Raw genomic sequence first — 19160 nt, forward strand, 5'->3', positions numbered from 1 at the left:
AGTCTCCCTGGAGAGTCAGTTGGACCCTGACATGAACCACTGGTGAGCTCCAGATCATCAGGGTCATATTAAGATCTCCCGTCTCCTGCAGGATTCCACACGACTCTGTGCTCGACCCTCCTCAGTGGAATCCCCTCTGCTCTCCACGATGTGACTTAGTGCAGCTTGCAAACAGCTCCAGTAGAGAGTGGGTCACATGCAGCAGCTGTCGTCATCGTGACGGCTCCGTCAGATACCTGAGTTGGACGCTGGCGGGCGGCCGAGCCAGAGGAGAGCCAGAGGAGAACCAGAGGAGAGCCAGAGGAGAACCACAGGAGAACCAGAGGAAGACGGATCCAACACTGCACAGGACACAGGCTCTTTTCTCATCCTCTCGACATCATGCCCAGAAAAAGTGAGGTTCTTCAAATGGACGACGGTGAGTTCAACATCAAAGGTTTGGTTTATTTTCAATTGTTTTCGGAAAATTGACCTTTTATATTCTGATATTTTCTCTCATACAACTTATTGTATACACTTATTAAACTTTTCAAATGATGTAACTGAGCCATGAGGCCACCGAACACGTTTTCTATTTCTTTTGGCTCATTTCCACCAGCAGGAGCTAAATGGAGGATTGAATTCTGTGAAGCTTTTGTCAGAGGTTCCGTCTGCTGTTGAGTTCCTGAAACTATAGTTAGATAATTTGTTATCAATGCAACTGGAAGTTTTCTATCCTACGAAGACACTTTGAGTATTTTTTAAGTCCTGAAAACAGTGTTTTCTGAAATCAGCTTAAAAACATTCAGGGCGATATTAGTCCGATAGTAACAACCTGATTATTAGCTCCGCCTCCAATATTTTCATCTCTGTCCAATTAGTTAATTAGTTAATTGGACAGATTTGAAATGGGTCGAGACAGAAACAATGGAAACGTTCAGATTCTGTTCAGTGTTTGATTTCCTTGTTTTGTTCGTGGTCCTGCAGTCGGGATCGAGGTCGATGAAGATTTGAGTGACAGTGACGGTGAGTGGATCAATCGGGAAACATTCTTTTAAGGCCCTGACTTAAGTCATCGGATTACAATGTGGTGCGTTTGATTCTGTGTTGAAGCAGCTGGCGCCCCCCAGAGGAGAGGGAACAGAAGACCGGCGGCAGGAAGAGGAGGTGCAAAGGGAAGAGGCCGAGGAAAAAAACCTGCCAGCGAGGACGAAGAAGACGAGGAGGAAGATGAAGCTCCCAGGGGACGCAGAGGTGCCAACAGGAAGAAGCCCGCCAAGAAACGTGGCGGCAAGGACGACGATGATGAAGACGAGAGCGAGGACGAAGCACCCAAGAGGAAACGAGGAGGAGCAGCCAATAAGAGAAGAGGAGGCAAAGCTCAGGACAGCGACGAGGAGGATAGTGATGATGGGAAAGGAAAGAAGGGAAAGAAGGGAGGAGGGAAGAAGGGAGGGAAGGAGGAGGAGAGTAAGGGTAAGAAGGGGGACGCCAAAGGGAAGGACAAGGGAAAGGACAAGGGGAAAGACAAGGAGGACGACAAGGACAAGAAGAAGAAGAAGAAGAAAAAGGATGACAGGTAGGAGATTTCTCTTTCAATCAATCCATCCGTTTAATCAACAATGATAATTACCAATAATCCTTTAACATATGAATCCTCCCAGAGAAGCATCTTAACTCAGAAACCTCCTCCTCCTAAGCTTCTCCCTCCATCTCTCCTCCTCCATCTCTCCTCCTCCAGTTCATCCTCCTCCAACTCCGACTCCGACGAGGAGGAGGAGTCCATGTCAGAGGGCGAGATGGGCCGACTGATGGAGGAGGTGGAGGAGAAAAAGAAACTGATCACCACCATCAGGAACAAGCCGTGGAGGATGAAGCGGCGCCTCACGCACCTCAGGTAATCTGCTGCTCTGAATTTTACATGAGGAAGATGTGACGCAGCTTCTTCTCTGAGCTTCACGTGGGAAACGTCCAAGTCACACTTCTGGTCAGAGCCTGAGCGATGGGGATGTTTCAGGTTCGATGCCGATACTAGAGAGTAACAAATATATATAAGATGTCGTAATCAAACCCTCATAACAAAGAAATAAGGTTTGATTCTTTTCCAGTTCAAACTTCTTTTGAAATAAAATTGAATAAAGGGAAAACACAACCAAATACTTAGAAGTTGATTTCATAAATCTTTCTACTTAGCATTTAAACATAGATGCACATCTTTTCTGCATTATTTAATCTGTAAAAATGTAAAAACATGAACACAGATACTAATATGTCTTGTATCAGTCGACCTCTGCATCTGACTGTGAATGGAAAAGTAAGAGAATTGAGAGTTTGTCTCTTCACAGGGAGGCTCAACAGTTTGTGGATAAGTTTGAAGGAGCTCTGGGGAAAGGAAAAGGGAGGAAGTGGTACGCCTACAAAGTGATGATGACGAAGGTGAAGAACAACCTTTTCTCTTGCGTCCGTTTCTGTCGTTGTTTGTTCAAATTTAACTTCTCTCTCGTCTTTTAAATCTCAGAAATGGATCAAGTTCCAAAGGGATTTTGAGAATTTCCGGACGGCCTGTATCCCCTGGGAGAGGAAGATCAAGGACGTGGAAAGTAAGAGCAGCAGCTTGTTAACCAGAGGGACAGTGACAGCTTGGGGACGCACACTGAGTCCAAAACTGTCCTCTCAATGTCCTCAGGTCACTTCGGGTCCTCGGTGGCGTCTTACTTCATCTTCCTGCGCTGGATGTACGGCATGAACCTCGTCCTGTTCGGCTTCACCTTCGGCCTGGTGGTCATCCCCGAGGTGAAGTGATGAGCTTCTGAAAACTGCATTCAAATCTATTATAAAAAAAAGTAATAAAGAAGTTAATGTTCAATTTGAGTTTGGGGAAATATAAAAACAGGAGCATTATAAATGTAAAAAAATATAAAAAATACTATGTAAACGAAATGCATAGAGTATAAACAGGATTGCACATAGAAGAAGTTGGAATATGAGACTAATAACTTTACATATTCATATATTTTCACTTGCAGGTTCTGATGGGACTTCCCTATGGTTCGATTCCCAGGAAGACTGTCCCCAAAGCAGACCAGCCCACCGCTCAGGACTACTCTGTCCTCATGGACTTCAATGTGGGTTTGATAAATGTTGAAAAATGTTTAGCAATTATTTAAACATCTGTGCACCTGAAGCTTTCTGCATATCGACCATTGTTGTGAGATTTAACGTCCTTTGCACTTTTTATTTACCCAGAATGATCTAAATCCTTTTCTAAAAACCTCCTCACTAACATGGCAGTGAATCCACGTTACACAAACCGACCCCGATGAGAAATAAAACACAATCCCTTCTCTTCTCAGGGCTACTGCAAATACTCGGTCCTGTTTTACGGATTCTACAACGACCAGAGGACCATCGGCCTGTTGAAGTTCCGGCTGCCTCTGTCCTACCTCATGGTCGGGATCGGCAGCTTCGGCTACAGCCTGATGGTCGTGATCCGCACGTGAGTCCGGAAAAGAAACTTAAACTCAAACCGCCTCCTTCACCTGTCCCTGAGCAGTGTTATTAATAATGTTATAAAAGTTATATAAATTTCGTTTCACATAGTTTCTTGAATGCACCGGATAAAAATAACTTAAAGATATATAAACTGGGAATCTTTGTATGGATCTCTGTCCGTCCCCGTGTCCATATATGGACGTTATGTTTATTTATTTTCCAGAATGGCGAAGAACGCTGACGTGGGGGGGGGCGACGGGGAGGAAGGAGAGTTCACATTTGCCTGGAAGATGTTCACCAGCTGGGATTACCTCATCGGCAACTCAGAGACCGCCGACAACAAGTACGCCTCCATCACCACCAGCTTCAAGGTAACCACCGCAAAACCAGTTTAACTACACACAAATACATGCAACAATACACGGGAACTTTATTGTCAGAAGTTCCGTGCAGTGACAGATTTGAATTTCCCCCCCGCTGATTGTGAATCCTCCCGGTTCCCGTTCTGCCACGAACAGGAGTCGATAGTGGACGAGCAGGAGAACCAGAAGGACGAGAACATCCACCTGCGGAGGTTCCTCAGGGTCATGGCGAACTTCATGATCCTCTGCAGCCTGGGCGGCAGCGGCTACCTCATCTACTTCGTGGTGAAGAGGTCTCAGGAGTTCGCAAACAGGACCGACCTCAGCTGGTACGAGAAGAACGAGGTAATGGCTGTGAAAGGGGAACTACCGATGATGACTGAGGATGAAGCTGCTGCTGCTTCGTGTTTTCATAATCTGAGTGTGTTCCTGTCTTGGTCCAGTTGGAGCTCATCATGTCTCTGCTGGGTCTGGTGTGTCCTCCCCTGTTTGAGACCATCGCCGAGCTGGAGGACTACCACCCTCGAATCGCCCTCAAGTGGCAGCTGGGACGCATCTTCGCCCTCTTCCTGGGAAACCTCTACACCTTCCTGTTCGCCCTGTTCGACGAGGTCAACAACAAGGTCAGATTCCACCGAGTGAGATCAAATCGCCGTGAAGCTCCTCGGACAGTCGATGGCGTGTTGATCGGACCGGTCCTCGGTTGATTGACGTGTTCATCGGCTGTTTGGTTGAGTTGAAGTTTGATATTAAACGTAAACACTGGACATTTTGTCTTGTCGCTTGCCGTTTGTCAGATTCCTTAAATCTGCCCTGGATGTTCTCAGGAGATCCTCCCACGGATGATTCTCAATATCTTCTTTGTGCCTCTGCAGCTGGCACAAGAGGACTCCATAAGGAACGCCTCCCTCTGGGCCTTGAAGGAGTACCACGCCAACATGACCCGTCTGATCAACGACTCCAGCATCACTCCTCCGCCCATGGACCCGGGCGACGTCATCCGAGGACCCTGCTGGGAAACAGCCGTCGGCATTGTAATGAAATCCCTGTAACAGTTAGTGACAGACTTGTTATTGAAGTTGATTTATGATGAATCCATAACTCATCTCTCTGCTGTCGGTGGGTTCCAGGAGTTTGTGAAGCTGACGGTGTCGGACATCCAGGTGACCTACCTGACCATTCTGATCGGAGACTTCGCCAGAGCCGTCATCGTCCGCTTCCTGAACTACTGCTGGTGCTGGGACCTGGAGGCGGGATTTGTGAGTTTCTTAAATTATGGTCAACGGCTCAGTGAAGTTTTCCAACAGAGAAAATGTCTTATCTTCAGAATCAGAATCAGAAAGTATTTTCTTGCCAAGTAGGTTTACACCTACAAGGAATCTGCTCTGGTTATTGGTGCATACGATGAACATAGAAACATAAAAACATAAAAACACAATAAATACAAAACACATAAGAAAAGCAATAAAAAGAAACAATATATATATACTCACTATTTACTTCTTATTTACTCCCTTTTTCTAATATTTATTCAAAGTAACATTTATTTAGACATAAACATATCTAAATAGTGAACAATGAACAGTGTCAGATTGCAATATGCAATGTAATGCAGTATAATATAATATAATTTATATATATATATATTTATATATCTTTGGTTTTCTCTTCCCTTTTCCCATTATTCTTCATATAGTTAAGTTTGCATTTAAGGATAATATCATTAAATACTGCCTCCTATAGGGACAGGTTATTTAACTGTTATAATAATATTAATATATAAAAGCAAAACCTTATCTTTGTTGTTCGTAAAGTTTTATTTAATTCACTTTCTCTCTTTCAGCCGTCGTATGGAGAGTTCGACATCAGTGGAAATGTTCTCGGATTAGTTTTCAACCAAGGGATGATCTGGTACAAACTTTTCTTTACATAACCAACAAGCTCACCAGTGTGATCGGGGGTCCAGTGTGTGTGTGTGTGTGTGTGTGTGTGTGTGTGTGTGTGTGTGTGTGTGTGTGTGTCAGTGTGAGTCGACAGGTATGGGTGTGTGTTGCTGCCTGTATCTGGTATCACTGAGTGAATAGATGATATCCAGTGAAGGACTCCGGTTGCCTCGGAGCCGCTCTGCATTATGAACAGCATTTGGAATAAGACTGAGTATCACCAATTATATGTAACATGAAGTTGTGTAACATCATTCCACCTTCAACTCGTTATGTGTGTTATGAATATTTTAAAAACCTACATGACACACAAGAGGAAAGAAAAAACGGACAAATAGTCTACATTATTAAATTTGCAGTTTTACACACACTTTTTACAGTGTTCCATCAAAAGTAAAGTTTCTGAAGATGTGTGTCACAACTTGAGTCCCTGCTTTCAGGATGGGGGCGTTCTACGCTCCCGGGCTGGTCGGCATCAACGTGCTCCGCCTCCTCAGCTCCATGTACTACCAGTGCTGGGCCGTGATGGCCACCAACGTGCCCCACGAGAGAGTCTTCAAGGCCTCCAAGTCCAACAACTTCTACATGGGCCTGCTGCTCCTCATCCTCTTCCTCAGTCTGCTGCCGGTGGTCTACACCATCATGACCCTGCCGCCCTCGTTCGACTGCGGCCCCTTCAGCGGGAAGCCCAAGATGTTCGATGTGATCATGGAGACCATCGACCTGGACCTGCCCGCCTTCCTGGGGACGCTCTTCAGCTACGCAGCCAACCCGGGCCTCATCATCCCGGCTGTGCTACTCATGGTGTGAGTGTGGAGGAGACACAAACCATCACATGCACACACACAACATAGACTGTAAATAAAGATGGACGACACATATTCAAAATAAGTCCATGTCCCATCTGCCAACATGGAGGAGGCAGGACTTAGATCTTGATAGTTTTGCTTCTCTTTGGGGAGCTGTCATGAACCTTCTCATCTCTCCTGCACAGACTGGCCATCTACTACCTGAACTCCGTGTCTGAGGCCTACATGAACTCCAACATGGAGCTGAAGAAGAAGATGCAGATGGTAAACACACAATGTTGACACATGGAGAGTAGATTTTGTGTTTGTGTGTCCAGAGTCTATGGAATCACATCGATGAACCAGACTTACCACATCATATAGGAGCTCTGTGTCAGAGATGAAAATTCTGGCTTGTTGGTTTTGGTCTTTTGATGTGATTAGTTAAAAATAACTAAAATATAGACCATCACCCGTCCCTCGGTATATATTTAACATGTTTGTCTTCCTCTTCTCCTCTTCTCCCTCCCTCTCTCTCTCTTTTCCCCGTCCAGGCTCGGGACGAGGAGAAGAACCGGAGGAACAACACCGACAGCACCAATCAGGTCATGAAAGACCTGGAGGACCTCCTGCCCAGCGGCTCCCCCGCCGCCCTGGCTCCTCCACCACAGCCTGGTCAGAAACCTGAGACACAAAGTTCCTGTGAATCTGAAATGACTCCCAGCTGGTTTCCTCTGTGTTCTGAACCCTCACATGTTGTTCTACATCTCAACAGAAAACCCCCCGGAGCTGGAAGCAAGGCCGACCAGGACGAAGCCCGGCAGAGGAGTCAACCTGCAGAAAGACGTGACTCTGGCATCGCCCAACCCCAACGCCCAGAGGCCGGTGAGTCGGCCTCCGGGGCCCAGAGGAGCAGGGCCGGGTCCGGGTCCAGGTCCGGGCCGGGGCCGCGGCAGAGGGGCCCCCCCGAGATAACAAGCTGGGAAACCCCATGGCCTCTGCAGGATGTGTTCACCCCAAAAACTATTTATGTTTGAGGACGACGCCCCCTCTGGTCTCTATTAAAAACCCACATGAGCAGACACCAACATGTCCGTTTGATGGACGGTAGAGACACAGTTGGTCTCATTTAGTTTTGTTTATGTTTGTTAACGTCCACGCTCACGAAAACAAAAGGAAAAGTTCAATCTCATCATATTTTCATCCTGTTCTCTTGTGGTGATTTGGCCTCATCATCCCACCGGCCTCTCGGTTTGTTCCTGTATTGTATGTAAACACAGTTTTTTAACTTTTCTCTCACGTTGACTTTGTGATTTAAGATTCTGTCTTTGCAGTAAAAGTTTTAAATCTTTTCACCCGTGAGTTTGTGTTGGTTTGTTTGCAAGAAACAGATTTTCATGAAAGTTGGTGGAAGGGGCGGAGCATGGAGAGAGAGATTCAAAAAGTTGGTTATTTCTAAATCCACTGCACAAATCTTTACTTCCTCTCTTAAACCCACTCTTCTTCAGATGCACCTCATTTTGATATTTATCAGACATGTTCGACCCATAAAAAGCTTCATAAATCGATTTATTCCAAACATAAAGTCGACCGTAAAGTGTTTAAAACTTAAAAAGCCCAGGAGAAGAATGAGAAGCATCAGGCTCAGTCATGTAATTGTGCAAAAACCAATAATGTGTCGTGTCAAATCTGTATTTATGTGAGTTTACTTCACCACAGCTTTTCAAATCATGAGCCTCAGTCGCCCTTTATCTCACCCGACAAGTTTTGCTGTGTTTCTGGGAGAATGACAAGTTGTTTGGCTACAGGGTGAATCACATGTCACCCAACCAGTCCGTTGTGTCCAAGCCTCCGACCGTCAACCTGCAGGAATGTTGCCTCTGAGAGGAGGCAGGCGATTGGCTGCTTCACGTCCGCAGGTGCAAAATAAACCTGCTTGAGAATCGTCTGCCCAGAATTGGGCGGAGACGCTGCAGAGACCGAGTTGAGCAGTGATCTGTGACGACAGGTCTCCAGCACCAGGGTGAGGTCTTTCTTCTTTGGTTTTTAAAACCCTTCCAGCTGAGTAAAGATGTCGATCTTCAAGAGGTTCTTCCAAGATATCATCCACAAAAGAGACCCTGACAATGACACCGTCACAGTGAGTAGATATCACCTGGAGGAGCAAGGACATGCCCGATGCTTCTCTAAACACGGTGTCATTCTGGTTTTAGATCCATTTCATTTTCTGATGATTCTCCTCAGTGCTTCAGTGTTTGGATTTCTTATAGATTTTGTTTTTGATTGGCTGACACCTCCTCCTCCTCCGTTTCTCCTCCATCTTTCTTGTCCCTGTCTCTGACTTGTGATGATGAAACCTGCATGAACATAGTTGACAGTTTCTGAATTCCTGATGGTTTGCAGCTGAATGTTGCTCTGCTCCGTGTCTGCCTGTGGTTTTAGGTGAAGGGTAAACCCAAGCCTAAGTATTATGGGACCGTCACCCCCCACCCGAACTTCAGCGCCAGCAGCGACGCCTCAGTTCTCAACAGCGCCATTAAGAGTAAAGGTGGGTGTGTGGTTGTTTAAATTAAAAACTGATCTATTATCCTGTGTCTTCATTTCATCCTGCGTTTAAATTAGACATAACCTGTTTGGTGGCTTTTTAATATCGGGTTTTTAAAGTTCTGCTCTGTACTTTTATGTAAATCAAACTGAATGTCCTCTGTGTTGGAATAATGAACTTTACAAATACACGTGTCCGTTGCAGGAGTGGACGAGGACGTGATCATCGCCGTCCTGGTGAGAAGAAGCAACGAGCAGCGGCAGAAGATCAAGACCGTGTATGAAGCTTCCACTGGGAAAGTGAGACACATAATTCATTTTACTGAGACACAAGAAACAAACGACAACTTAAACTCTGACGTCGCTGTGTCACATGATTTGCATTTACAGATTTGCAACTTAAACATCCACTGCGTTAGAATTAAAGCTGCAATTGCAATTCTTATTTTTCCACTTTCACAAGTTCCATTATTCTTTCACAATTTAATTTTATTAAAATGTTAGTCATCAGAGGACCCTGCTGTAATGTTTTTGAAGGATATGAGAAAAAGCCTTCCTCTTATAAATGAATATTTAAATTCATAAATAGCTAAACAGTTAAAAGTTAAATATGCTCTGCTACAACATGAGTTTGTTTGCTATGTACTGAATTGATAATTTAAAAGTTTCCTGTCTGAATCTTGGAGATAAACACATTTTACTGATCAGTCGTCTCCTCGTGTTTTCATCTGTCTCGTTGCAGAAGCTGGAGAAAGATCTGAAGTCGGCTCTCCGCTCAGATTTGGAGGACGTCTCTCTGGCTCTGCTCATGACGCCGGCTCAGTTCGACGCCCACCTGATCAGGAAGGCCACAAAGGTAAAGATCAGGGGGCACCAGAATATTCCAAGATGTCTTTAAACTTTTCTGTCATCAAGAAGCGATGTCTTCTCTGATTTGGTATTCAGTTTTCTGTCACCAGTCTTTCAGCAGTCTCCTATAACTGTCTACATTGTTTTAGGATATGATTCTTCTTTTCTTTTTAGGATGTTTGTGCACATGTCGCATGAACACAAGACATTTAATAAAACAAAAATTTGAGGAGCTTTAATTGAGCATTTCATATAAAACATTCAAAATCCATCACGCACATTGAGGGTTGATCTGTTTATTTCATCAATATTTACAGTTTATTTATTACTGTCACCACACAATAACAATTTTCTCCATCAAATTGCTTTTTAAAATCTCCTCTCCTCCTCCTGGCTTCCCTCAGGGCTTCGGGACAAACGAGGACGTCCTGGTCGAGGTTCTGGCGACGAGGTCGAACGAGGAGATTCGAGAACTCAAGACGGTTTATAAACAAGGTTTGATGTTTGTTTCACTGCAGTTGATCCTGAAAGGTTTTCACATGTTATCTGACATGTTGCTGACACTTAGACGTCAGTGTCTCCAGTGGGGGGGGGCAGTGCAATAAGACTGAACTCCCAGACTGTGCTGCTCTGTCATCACCTGCTTGTTATTACTGCAAACAGCCGCTGTAGTTGTGTCATTATTTTCCTGCAGAGTGTGTTGTTGTTTGTGCTGAAGCGCTGCTGTTCCCTCAGAGTACGGTCAGGAGCTGGAGGCGGTCATCGAGAAGGAGACCAGTGGCGACCTCACCGAGGCTCTTCTGGCCATGTTGAAGGCCAACAAAGACGAGAGCAGTGAAATCAACAGGAGGCAGGCCGAAGAGGACGCAAAGGTGAAGTCAGGAGAATCCACTGACCGATGTTGTTCTTTGGTTTCTGTGGTCAAATCCCCTGAAAAGACAAAAACCAACAATGCTCTCTGACGTTTCTGTTCTGTCTGTAGCTCATTGGTTCCTACTGAAGATAAAAACACATTTTTATAAGAAAAATGTGTTTTGAAACTAGATTTTGCTTATTTTTCTCGTTTGTTATATTTTCTGCAACTCAACAACCAAGTGCAGTTGTTGAGTTGGCTTCCTGTTTACACCGGCTCATGCATGACCAGTGAATCTTAATGGTCATATGTCTTTTCAGGAGATTGTTTCTAGTACAGAGCTGAAACCCTCGACTGGATAGAGATCATTTTAATTTTATAAAATGAAATCGTGCAAATGTGGAAGCGGTTTTTAAATAAACTGAAGTGTGTGTTTGTGTTTGTGGTGATGAAGGAAAGTACCAGCAGGTTGACTGTGACTGTTTCTCTCTGCAGATTCTGTTTGAAGCCGGTGAAAACACCAAAGGAACCAACGTGTCCACCTTCATCGAAATCCTGACCTCGAGGAGCGGGCCGCAGCTCTCCAAGAGTGAGTGTTAGAAACCTGTGAACCTGGTTTCACGCCTCAGAGGCTGAGACATTGAAAACTGGCATTTGAAAGAGAATACACACATACACACACACACACTAACGCACATCTGGACAAACTGGTGGAACCACACTCCCTCATGTGTCAGGTGGAACACACCCAGCAGCGTAAGAGGAACTCAGAGCTCATGTCTACTTAGAGATGTTAAACTTTTTTTTAATTCCTCCTGTGAGTCTGTGGTTTGCTTATTTAAAGGAATATGTAAATAATATTTCAACCTGAATGAGGAAATACACTATATTTAGATTTGTATCGATTTTAAAATCGCATTTATTCAATCATACTCACATATTTCAGACGTCAAGCTATGTCAAACATTAAAGTACATGAATCAAGACATGAGCTGGATGTCCAGAACACAGCTTCACATCTTCACGTCTGCTTTACCTGTGGTTGTTGATCTTCAACAATTTCAACAACAATCACCTTCTAACCGTAAAACTGTTGTTGGTCTTTGCTGGTTTGGAGACACATCTGCAGCATTTATACCTGAATCCATATTGTTTGTTTGTGTTTACCCGTTAGCGTTCGAGGAGTACGCCTCCGTCAGTGACCTCACGCTCCCCAAGGCCTTGTTCGTGGAGCTGAAAGGAGACATCGAGGACTGTCTCGTGGACATCGGTAAGCATGACGGCATCATGTGTCACTGGAGGACTCGAGCAGAGACCTCCCGCTGGTCCACTGTGTCGTGTGTGTCTGATCGCTGCATGTTTTCATATTTGTGTCTCTGTCGTTCAGTGAAAATAGCCTGGAACAAATCTGCGTTCTTCGCTGAGAAGCTCCACAAGGCCATGGACGTGCGTATGAACCCCTCTGCTGTCCCCTCAGCATATGTCATGACCAACATACGTGTGTAGTAAGCGTGTTTACATGTGGAGGTTCTGCTCTGTCGTCTCAGGGCCACGGCACATGTGAGGACACGCTGATCCGGGTGCTGGTCAGTCGCTCCGAGATCGACCTGAAGAAGATCGTGGAGGAATACAGGGCCATGTTCGACGTCAGCGTTCAGGAGCATATACTGGTAGGAAGAGATAATTAAAGTAAAAAAATTAATTTTCAGTTTGTCTCAGCTCACCACACTTTGTCTGTTTTACAGAATGACACAAAGGGACATTATCAGAAGGTTCTACTGGGACTGTGTGGACCTCACTGACCTGGATCTGCTCTGGAGATCAATCGTGTCCTCGGGAGGCAACAGAAATGTCCTAAGATGAATAAATATCGTTGATAAATTTGTCTTTTTGAGCTGATCATAATAAACATATATAAATATAACTGTTGTGTGTTCTCTTTCTGACGAATAAAACACATTTATAATATCAATGAAATCTTTTATTTTCTTTAGAGATTAAATTGTGGTGACAGGTTTTAAAATGTTTAATGAATTTAATCAGAAAGAAGCAGAAAACATGAATGGGAAGTAAAGTAGTAAAAAAGTACTTTGTCACAGTTCTTAAGTAGATTTTTAAAGTATCTGTACTTTAAGTGAATATTTGTTTTTCTGACAGTCTCTTACTTTTACTCCCAACATTAACACAAAAAACTGTAATCTGAAACAGGCTTGTTACTTTTCTTTTAATGCATTTAAGGTTAATTATCTGCTATCACTGTAATTATCATTTTATATTATATTTACTATTAATATTTTATATATCATTTACTTCTTACATAATGTGCCTTGTTATTTGTTTTTATTTGTTATGACTTCAATGTCTTGATGTTTTCAAGTTTTCAATTGAGATAAATAAATAAAAAGAAGAAACCATTAGTCAACTTCCGGTTCTGCGCAGAGCCTATACTGCGCATGAGCGACGCACTTACGTGACGTGTCCGGAAGTGCTGTGGAGCTACTTGTTTTCTTTCTACTTTCCGCTCTTCGTCGCTTATTATCGTCAAATCAGACTTTTATATAAAAACATTTATCGTTTTACGCTCGTGTGAATTTGACGTTCTCCCAGCGGACGTGACGTGGTGAGAAACTCTGGATTAAAAGCCACACTAGCTTCCCAGAGGGGTTAGCTAGCAGGCTAACCGGCTAGCCGCTGCTGTCTGTGTGTTTACACGTCGTTTAAACAGACTCGGTTCGAACAGGAGGATGCGTGAGAGCCTGGAGGAGCTCGGGTCTGTTCTCCGGCTGTAACCGGGTTGTCTTCAGCTTCCAGGCCGCGGACATGATCAGCTAACAGAGACAGAAACTACAGGTCGAGGCTGGAGGCTCGAACATGGAGGATAAATACAGCAGCAACGTGCTCTCAGGAGGGAAGCTGGGGGTGGTCGAGGTGCCCAACTCCAGGTGGGTCTCAGTCTAACCTCATCCTGGTAGTGTGAAGGTTTACTATAGAATACGTGAGGTGAAGACAGGTCAGATGAATGGTGTGTCCAGTATTCTTACACCTGAGTATTCTTACACCAAAGTATTCCTACACCTGAGTTTACTTTCACCTCAGTATTCTTACCTCTGAGTATTCTTACACCCTAGTATTCTTTCACCTAAGTATTCTTACACCGGACTACTCTTAAACCTGAGTATTCTTACACCCTAGTATTCTTTCACCAAAGTATTTCTACACCTGAGTTTACTTTCACCTCAGTATTCTTACCTCTGAGTATTTCTACACCTAAGTATTCTTACACCCTAGTATTCTTTCACCAAAGTATTCCTACACCTGAGTTTACTTTCACCTAAGTATTCTGACCTCAGAGTATTCCTACACCTAAGTATTCTTTCACCTAAGTATTCTTTCACCGAAGTATTCCTACACCTGAGTTTACTTTCACCGAAGTATTCTAACCTCTGAGTATTCTTACACCTCAGTATATTATTTATTAAACTTGAGTATTGCATGTTACTTATTATTACTTATTTCTTGATGCTCTAATGTTGCCATTTCCCCCCATTGTAGAACCAATACATGATTATTTTATCGTATTTTATCTTTGAACACACAAACAACATCATTGGTGTTTTGCATGTTCTTCATCGTGCACTGATCACTGCTGTTCCACAACACTGTAAAGAATTACTTCAGATAAGTAACGGTACCTCAACAAAGCAACCACAAAACTCTCTGGAGGTCTTGATCACATTATTTTTATGTTTTATTTACAATCAACTGTAACTGTTATAATTCATCGTAATATTGTTATATTTGATATTTAAGGTATAGGAGACTGTAGATAATACATCCTCTTCTATGTGGTTTCCTCCTCAGGTTAACCAGGTACATTGTTCTACTGGTCGTCTCCAAGGTCCTCAAAGCTCTTGGGATCTTTGAGTCGTACGATATCCTTAAAGTTGTTCATATCGTCCAGTTCATCTTCATTCTGAAACTAGGGTGAGTAATCCTGAGCTTATTACTTGTGACTTTTAATTTCAAGGATCGTTTTGAACTCGTATTTGGTATTATGTTGTATTTCTCTGTATTTTTATAAGATGCTGACAGAGAGTTTTCTCTTTTACAGGAGCGCTGTTATTCTGCTTTTCTTTCAAAAGCCTTTCTCCTCTGGTAAAGTCATCTCCAAAAGACAGGTGTGTTGGATTTCTGCTTCTATCCACCACTTCTCCATCATGCAACACAACCAGGACATACATGTTAACACTGACTCTTTGTATTAATGCCTCTGTTTCTCTTTCTAGTGGATAAAGTTACTGAAACATGCTGTTTTCAGCTGTGTCGTGTCTCTCCTGGGATTCTTCGGTCTGACTCTCTGTGGACCTCTCAGGTGAATAGTTTTCTATATAACAGAAACTTGTGTAAGACATCAAGTTTGTGGGTGTGAGTCAGTTCATTTAACTGTCTGTGTGTTTACTGAGTGTTTGACAGTGTTAATAATTAAACCCTGGCTTCCACAGGACGCTGCTGCTTTTTGAGCATAGTGACGTGGTGGTCATCGCCCTTCTGGGCGTCCTGTTCACCAGCTCTGGGGGGGGACCCTCTAAGGTAGGAGGACACACACACACACACACACACACACACACACACACACACACACACACACACACACACACACACACACACACACACACACACACACACACACACACACACACACACACACACACACACACACACACACACACACACACACACACACACACACACACACACACACTCTGAGCCTTGAATGTTCGTCCCTCTCAGGTTTATCGTCTTACCTTATAGTCATGTCCTTTACTCTGCACAGACCAGAGGTGCTGCCCTCTTCATCATCGCAGTCATCTGCCTCTTCCTCTTTGACAACGATGATCTCATGGCAAAGATGGCCGAGCACCGTATCCTTTGCTCCTCAGACACAGCATCAACTGTTTGCACTGTTTGTCGACCTGCTTGGATTGTGTTGTGCATTTATCATACGTCACTGATTGTGTTGAGTTTGCCTTGACTGGTTTTCTTACAGCTGAGGGACATCACGACAGCGCTCTCACTCATTTCCTCTACACCGCCATCGCGTTTTTAGGGGTTGCAGATCACAAAGTAAGAGAGGCTCCCTCCACACATTTTACTACATCCTACATTCATTTTCTTTTGTGTTAATTGTGTCTTTTCTTCCTGTCAGGGTGGAGTTGTGCTGCTGGTGGCCTCCCTGTGTCTGAAAGTTGGATTTCACACATTCTCCAGGAAGTTATCAGTGGAATTAGGTGGAGCAAAACGCCTCTACGCCCTCGACAACCTGGTTTCTGCCGTGGTTCTGCTGCCCTGGGTCATCGTGCTCTCAGTGACCACAGACGTAAGTGCAAAGACAAAAACTGTGACAAAATCACAATGTCCTTAATCCCCTTTTTAAATTGTGATTGATTTTCTCCTGTGTTTTCACTCTGTCTCAACTCCAGAGTAAAGTAGACTCCTGGTCGTCCCTCATCCTTCCTTTCGGGATGATCATCTTCTCTGTGATGACCCTGGAGTTCTACGTCGAGGCCGTCTGCAGCGCCAAGATGGAGACGCCCAGATGTGCTCGCTACGGCACCATCGCCCTCTTCCTCAGCGCCCTGCTGCTCGCCAACTTCTGGACCCACCCACTGACGGACCAGCTGCGCTCCATGAGCAAACCGCCGCAGCAGGTCAGCACGGAGCACGTGCTCTCCGGGGGAGTGTTGGTCAGCGCCGTCTTCTTCATCATGGGTAAGAAGAAGGGAATCGACCTCTTCTTTGTTCTATAGCTGCAGATATCAGCCTTGATCTCGTCTCACTGTCTCTCCTTCGCCATCATGTCTTTCCACAGCGACCAGCATCCTCTCGTCTCCTTCAAAGAAAGGTCAGAAGGGCACCCTGGTGGGCTACTCGCCTGAGGGGACCCCCCTGTACAGCTTCATGGGCGACGCCCTGCAGCACACGTCCCAGTCCCTCCCGCGGTTCATCAAGGACTCGCTGAAACAGATCCTGGAGGAATACGACTCCAGACAAATCTTCTACTTCCTCTGTCTCAACCTGGTACGTGCAGCGTCACAGAGACTCACAACTGAACCCCGTCGTGTAGAGAAATGTTTAGATCTCTCTTTTCACACTTGGAATTAGAGATGCATTGCTCTGTGCGTTTCAGGCCTTCACCTTTGTGGAGCTGTTTTACGGGGTTTGGACCAACAGTCTGGGGCTGATCTCTGACGGCTTCCACATGCTGTTCGACTGCTCCGCTCTGGTCCTGGGTCTGTTTGCTGCCCTCATGACTCGCTGGAAAGCCACCAGGATTTTCTCTTACGGGTAAAAGTCCATTGAGATCATGTGAAACTGCTTTGATCGGAGATGTTGGAATCATTTAATGTATTTAAGATGCTGCTGCTTTTTTAAATGTCCTACAGGTATGGTCGTGTTGAAATACTTTCTGGATTCATCAACGGCCTGTTCCTGATGGTCATCGCTTTCTTTGTGTTCATGGAGTCAGTCAGTCGCTTGTTGGATCCTCCCAATATCAACACAGACATGCTGACGGTGAGGAAAACGGCTTGTGACCGAATGTACACTTGGTTCCTCACTTCTTCCAAAAACCAAGTTCAAATGAGTTTGACATTACTATTTGTTTTGACTGTTTTCTGGTTCTCCTGTGTCCTGTAGCCGGTGTCAGTCGGGGGGCTGCTGGTCAACCTGGTGGGGATCTGCGCGTTCAGCCACGCCCACAGCCACGGCGGCAAAAGCTGCTCATCGAATGAACACAGCAACTCGCACCATGGCCACTCCCACAGCGAGCATGGCCACTCCCACGGAGGTCACGGCCACGCCCACGGAAATCACGGCCACTCCCACGGAGGGCACAGTGGACACGGCAGCCACGGGCACTCCCATGGCTCGGGAGGTGGAGGTGGAGGTGGCGGTGGAGGCATGAACGCCAACATGAGAGGTGTGTGTGTTACACAGAAACAAACCCAATAGAAAGGAAGCGTTACCAGATTTGAGTTCTCATGTTTTCTCTTTATTTGACTCCAGGTGTTTACCTTCACGTCCTCGCCGACACTCTGGGCAGCGTTGGTGTGATCATCTCCACCATCCTCATCCGCCAGTTCGGCTGGTTGATCGCCGACCCCATCTGCTCGCTCTTCATCGCCACGCTCATCTTCCTCAGCGTCATCCCTCTGATCAAGGACGCCTGCGAGGTTCTTCTTCTACGATCCCCCCCGGAGAACGAGAAGGAGCTGAACATTGCTCTGGAGAAGGTGAGAGGTCACATGCAGTGAGAACAATGTTACTCTACGTCTCTTTGTCACATTCAGTGTGAAGTGATGTTGATTCTGAAATCAGTGGAGTCTTTTTTTGAAGGTTTACCACAAGTATGATTTAAAGAATACTGCCATCTAGCTGTCAGGAGTTTAACAGGCCCTGTCGTAAATCTATTTATATTTTGAGCATTGACACAGTCTCCCAAACACAATATAACATGTTAAAAATGATGCTTAGTATATAACATGATGTTTTATGCCATGGGTTCTTATAGATATTTAAATATCCTGGTCTTTATTTCCCTGTGTTTCTCCAGCTTGAGAAGATCGAAGGAGTTCTGTCGTACAGAGACGCTCATTTCTGGAGACACTCGGCCAGCGTGGTCGCAGGAACCATCCACCTCCAGATCATGGCCGATGTGGTGGAGCAGAGAATCGTGCAGCAGGTTCACTTCCTGTTCTTTCTTTTCACCGTCTCACAATAAACCTTTTCCTGAACGTTACCTCAACATTAGAACCGAGAGGACAGGTTCTGATTCCTTCGCTTATTTCCCCTTGATCACAGGTGACGGCCATTTTGAAAGACGCCGGAGTGAATAACCTGTCGGTGCAGGTGGAGAAGGAGGCCTACTTTCAGCACATGTCCGGACTCAGCACCGGATTTCACGAGGTTCTGGCCATGACGCAGCAGATGGAGTCCGTGAAACACCTGCAAGACGGGACGTGCATCATGTGACGTGCGTCCGTGGGACCAAATGAAACTTTAGTGATTCCTTTCCTATGAAATGTACAGTGTAAGTATGAGTGGTTTGAATAAATCTGAATATATTGGTTTTATCATTGCGTCGCCTTGTGTTTGTTTGTTTGCAGCTGCTTGAATATTCATTTTTTTATTTGGATTTATGTTTTTTCTCCACACCAAAAGTCAAAACCCTTTTTCTTTTGTTATTTTAAACCAATGCTGAGAGGCCTGAAACCTGTATTCTCTCAAAGAACCAGCAGGGGGTATCATAGCTGTGTCTTGGCCTCTGCTGTTGCCGATGAAAAGACAAGAA

The 19160-nt window shown here is 44.8% G+C and overlaps 3 protein-coding genes across 3 annotated transcripts; all 3 read left to right on the plus strand.

Annotated features, from left to right (window-relative positions):
• The first annotated feature begins 381 nt into the window (after positions 1-381).
• On the plus strand, positions 382-7539 carry tmc2a (transmembrane channel-like 2a). The gene is made up of 19 exons (XM_053411413.1): positions 382-418; positions 967-1009; positions 1124-1543; positions 1721-1876; positions 2325-2415; positions 2498-2579; positions 2666-2772; positions 3006-3104; positions 3333-3475; positions 3695-3842; positions 3990-4178; positions 4277-4456; positions 4709-4867; positions 4964-5092; positions 5677-5744; positions 6217-6582; positions 6771-6849; positions 7119-7266; positions 7361-7539. Exons 1-19 carry the CDS (start codon positions 382-384, stop codon positions 7537-7539), a joined length of 2823 nt encoding a protein of 940 aa, XP_053267388.1.
• A 957-nt stretch (positions 7540-8496) lies between these two features.
• On the plus strand, positions 8497-12734 carry LOC128424752 (annexin A1). The gene is made up of 11 exons (XM_053411126.1): positions 8497-8704; positions 9007-9112; positions 9314-9408; positions 9851-9964; positions 10362-10452; positions 10693-10829; positions 11306-11399; positions 11985-12080; positions 12198-12256; positions 12358-12480; positions 12556-12734. The coding sequence occupies exons 1-11, from the start codon at positions 8636-8638 to the stop codon at positions 12610-12612; spliced, it is 1041 nt and encodes a 346-aa protein (XP_053267101.1). The 5' UTR covers positions 8497-8635; the 3' UTR covers positions 12613-12734.
• Positions 12735-13263: 529 nt separating this feature from the next.
• Positions 13264-18942, plus strand: slc30a5 (solute carrier family 30 member 5). Its single transcript, XM_053411985.1, has 16 exons — positions 13264-13752; positions 14672-14794; positions 14922-14988; positions 15097-15182; positions 15313-15400; positions 15645-15732; positions 15858-15934; positions 16017-16187; positions 16291-16579; positions 16680-16888; positions 16998-17155; positions 17254-17383; positions 17507-17789; positions 17876-18102; positions 18423-18551; positions 18671-18942. The coding sequence occupies exons 1-16, from the start codon at positions 13682-13684 to the stop codon at positions 18839-18841; spliced, it is 2367 nt and encodes a 788-aa protein (XP_053267960.1). The 5' UTR covers positions 13264-13681; the 3' UTR covers positions 18842-18942.
• The last annotated feature ends 218 nt before the right edge of the window (positions 18943-19160 follow it).

Source organism: Pleuronectes platessa, chromosome 19 (assembly GCF_947347685.1).
Source record: "Pleuronectes platessa chromosome 19, fPlePla1.1, whole genome shotgun sequence".
In the NCBI taxonomy this organism is placed as follows: domain Eukaryota; kingdom Metazoa; phylum Chordata; class Actinopteri; order Pleuronectiformes; family Pleuronectidae; genus Pleuronectes; species Pleuronectes platessa.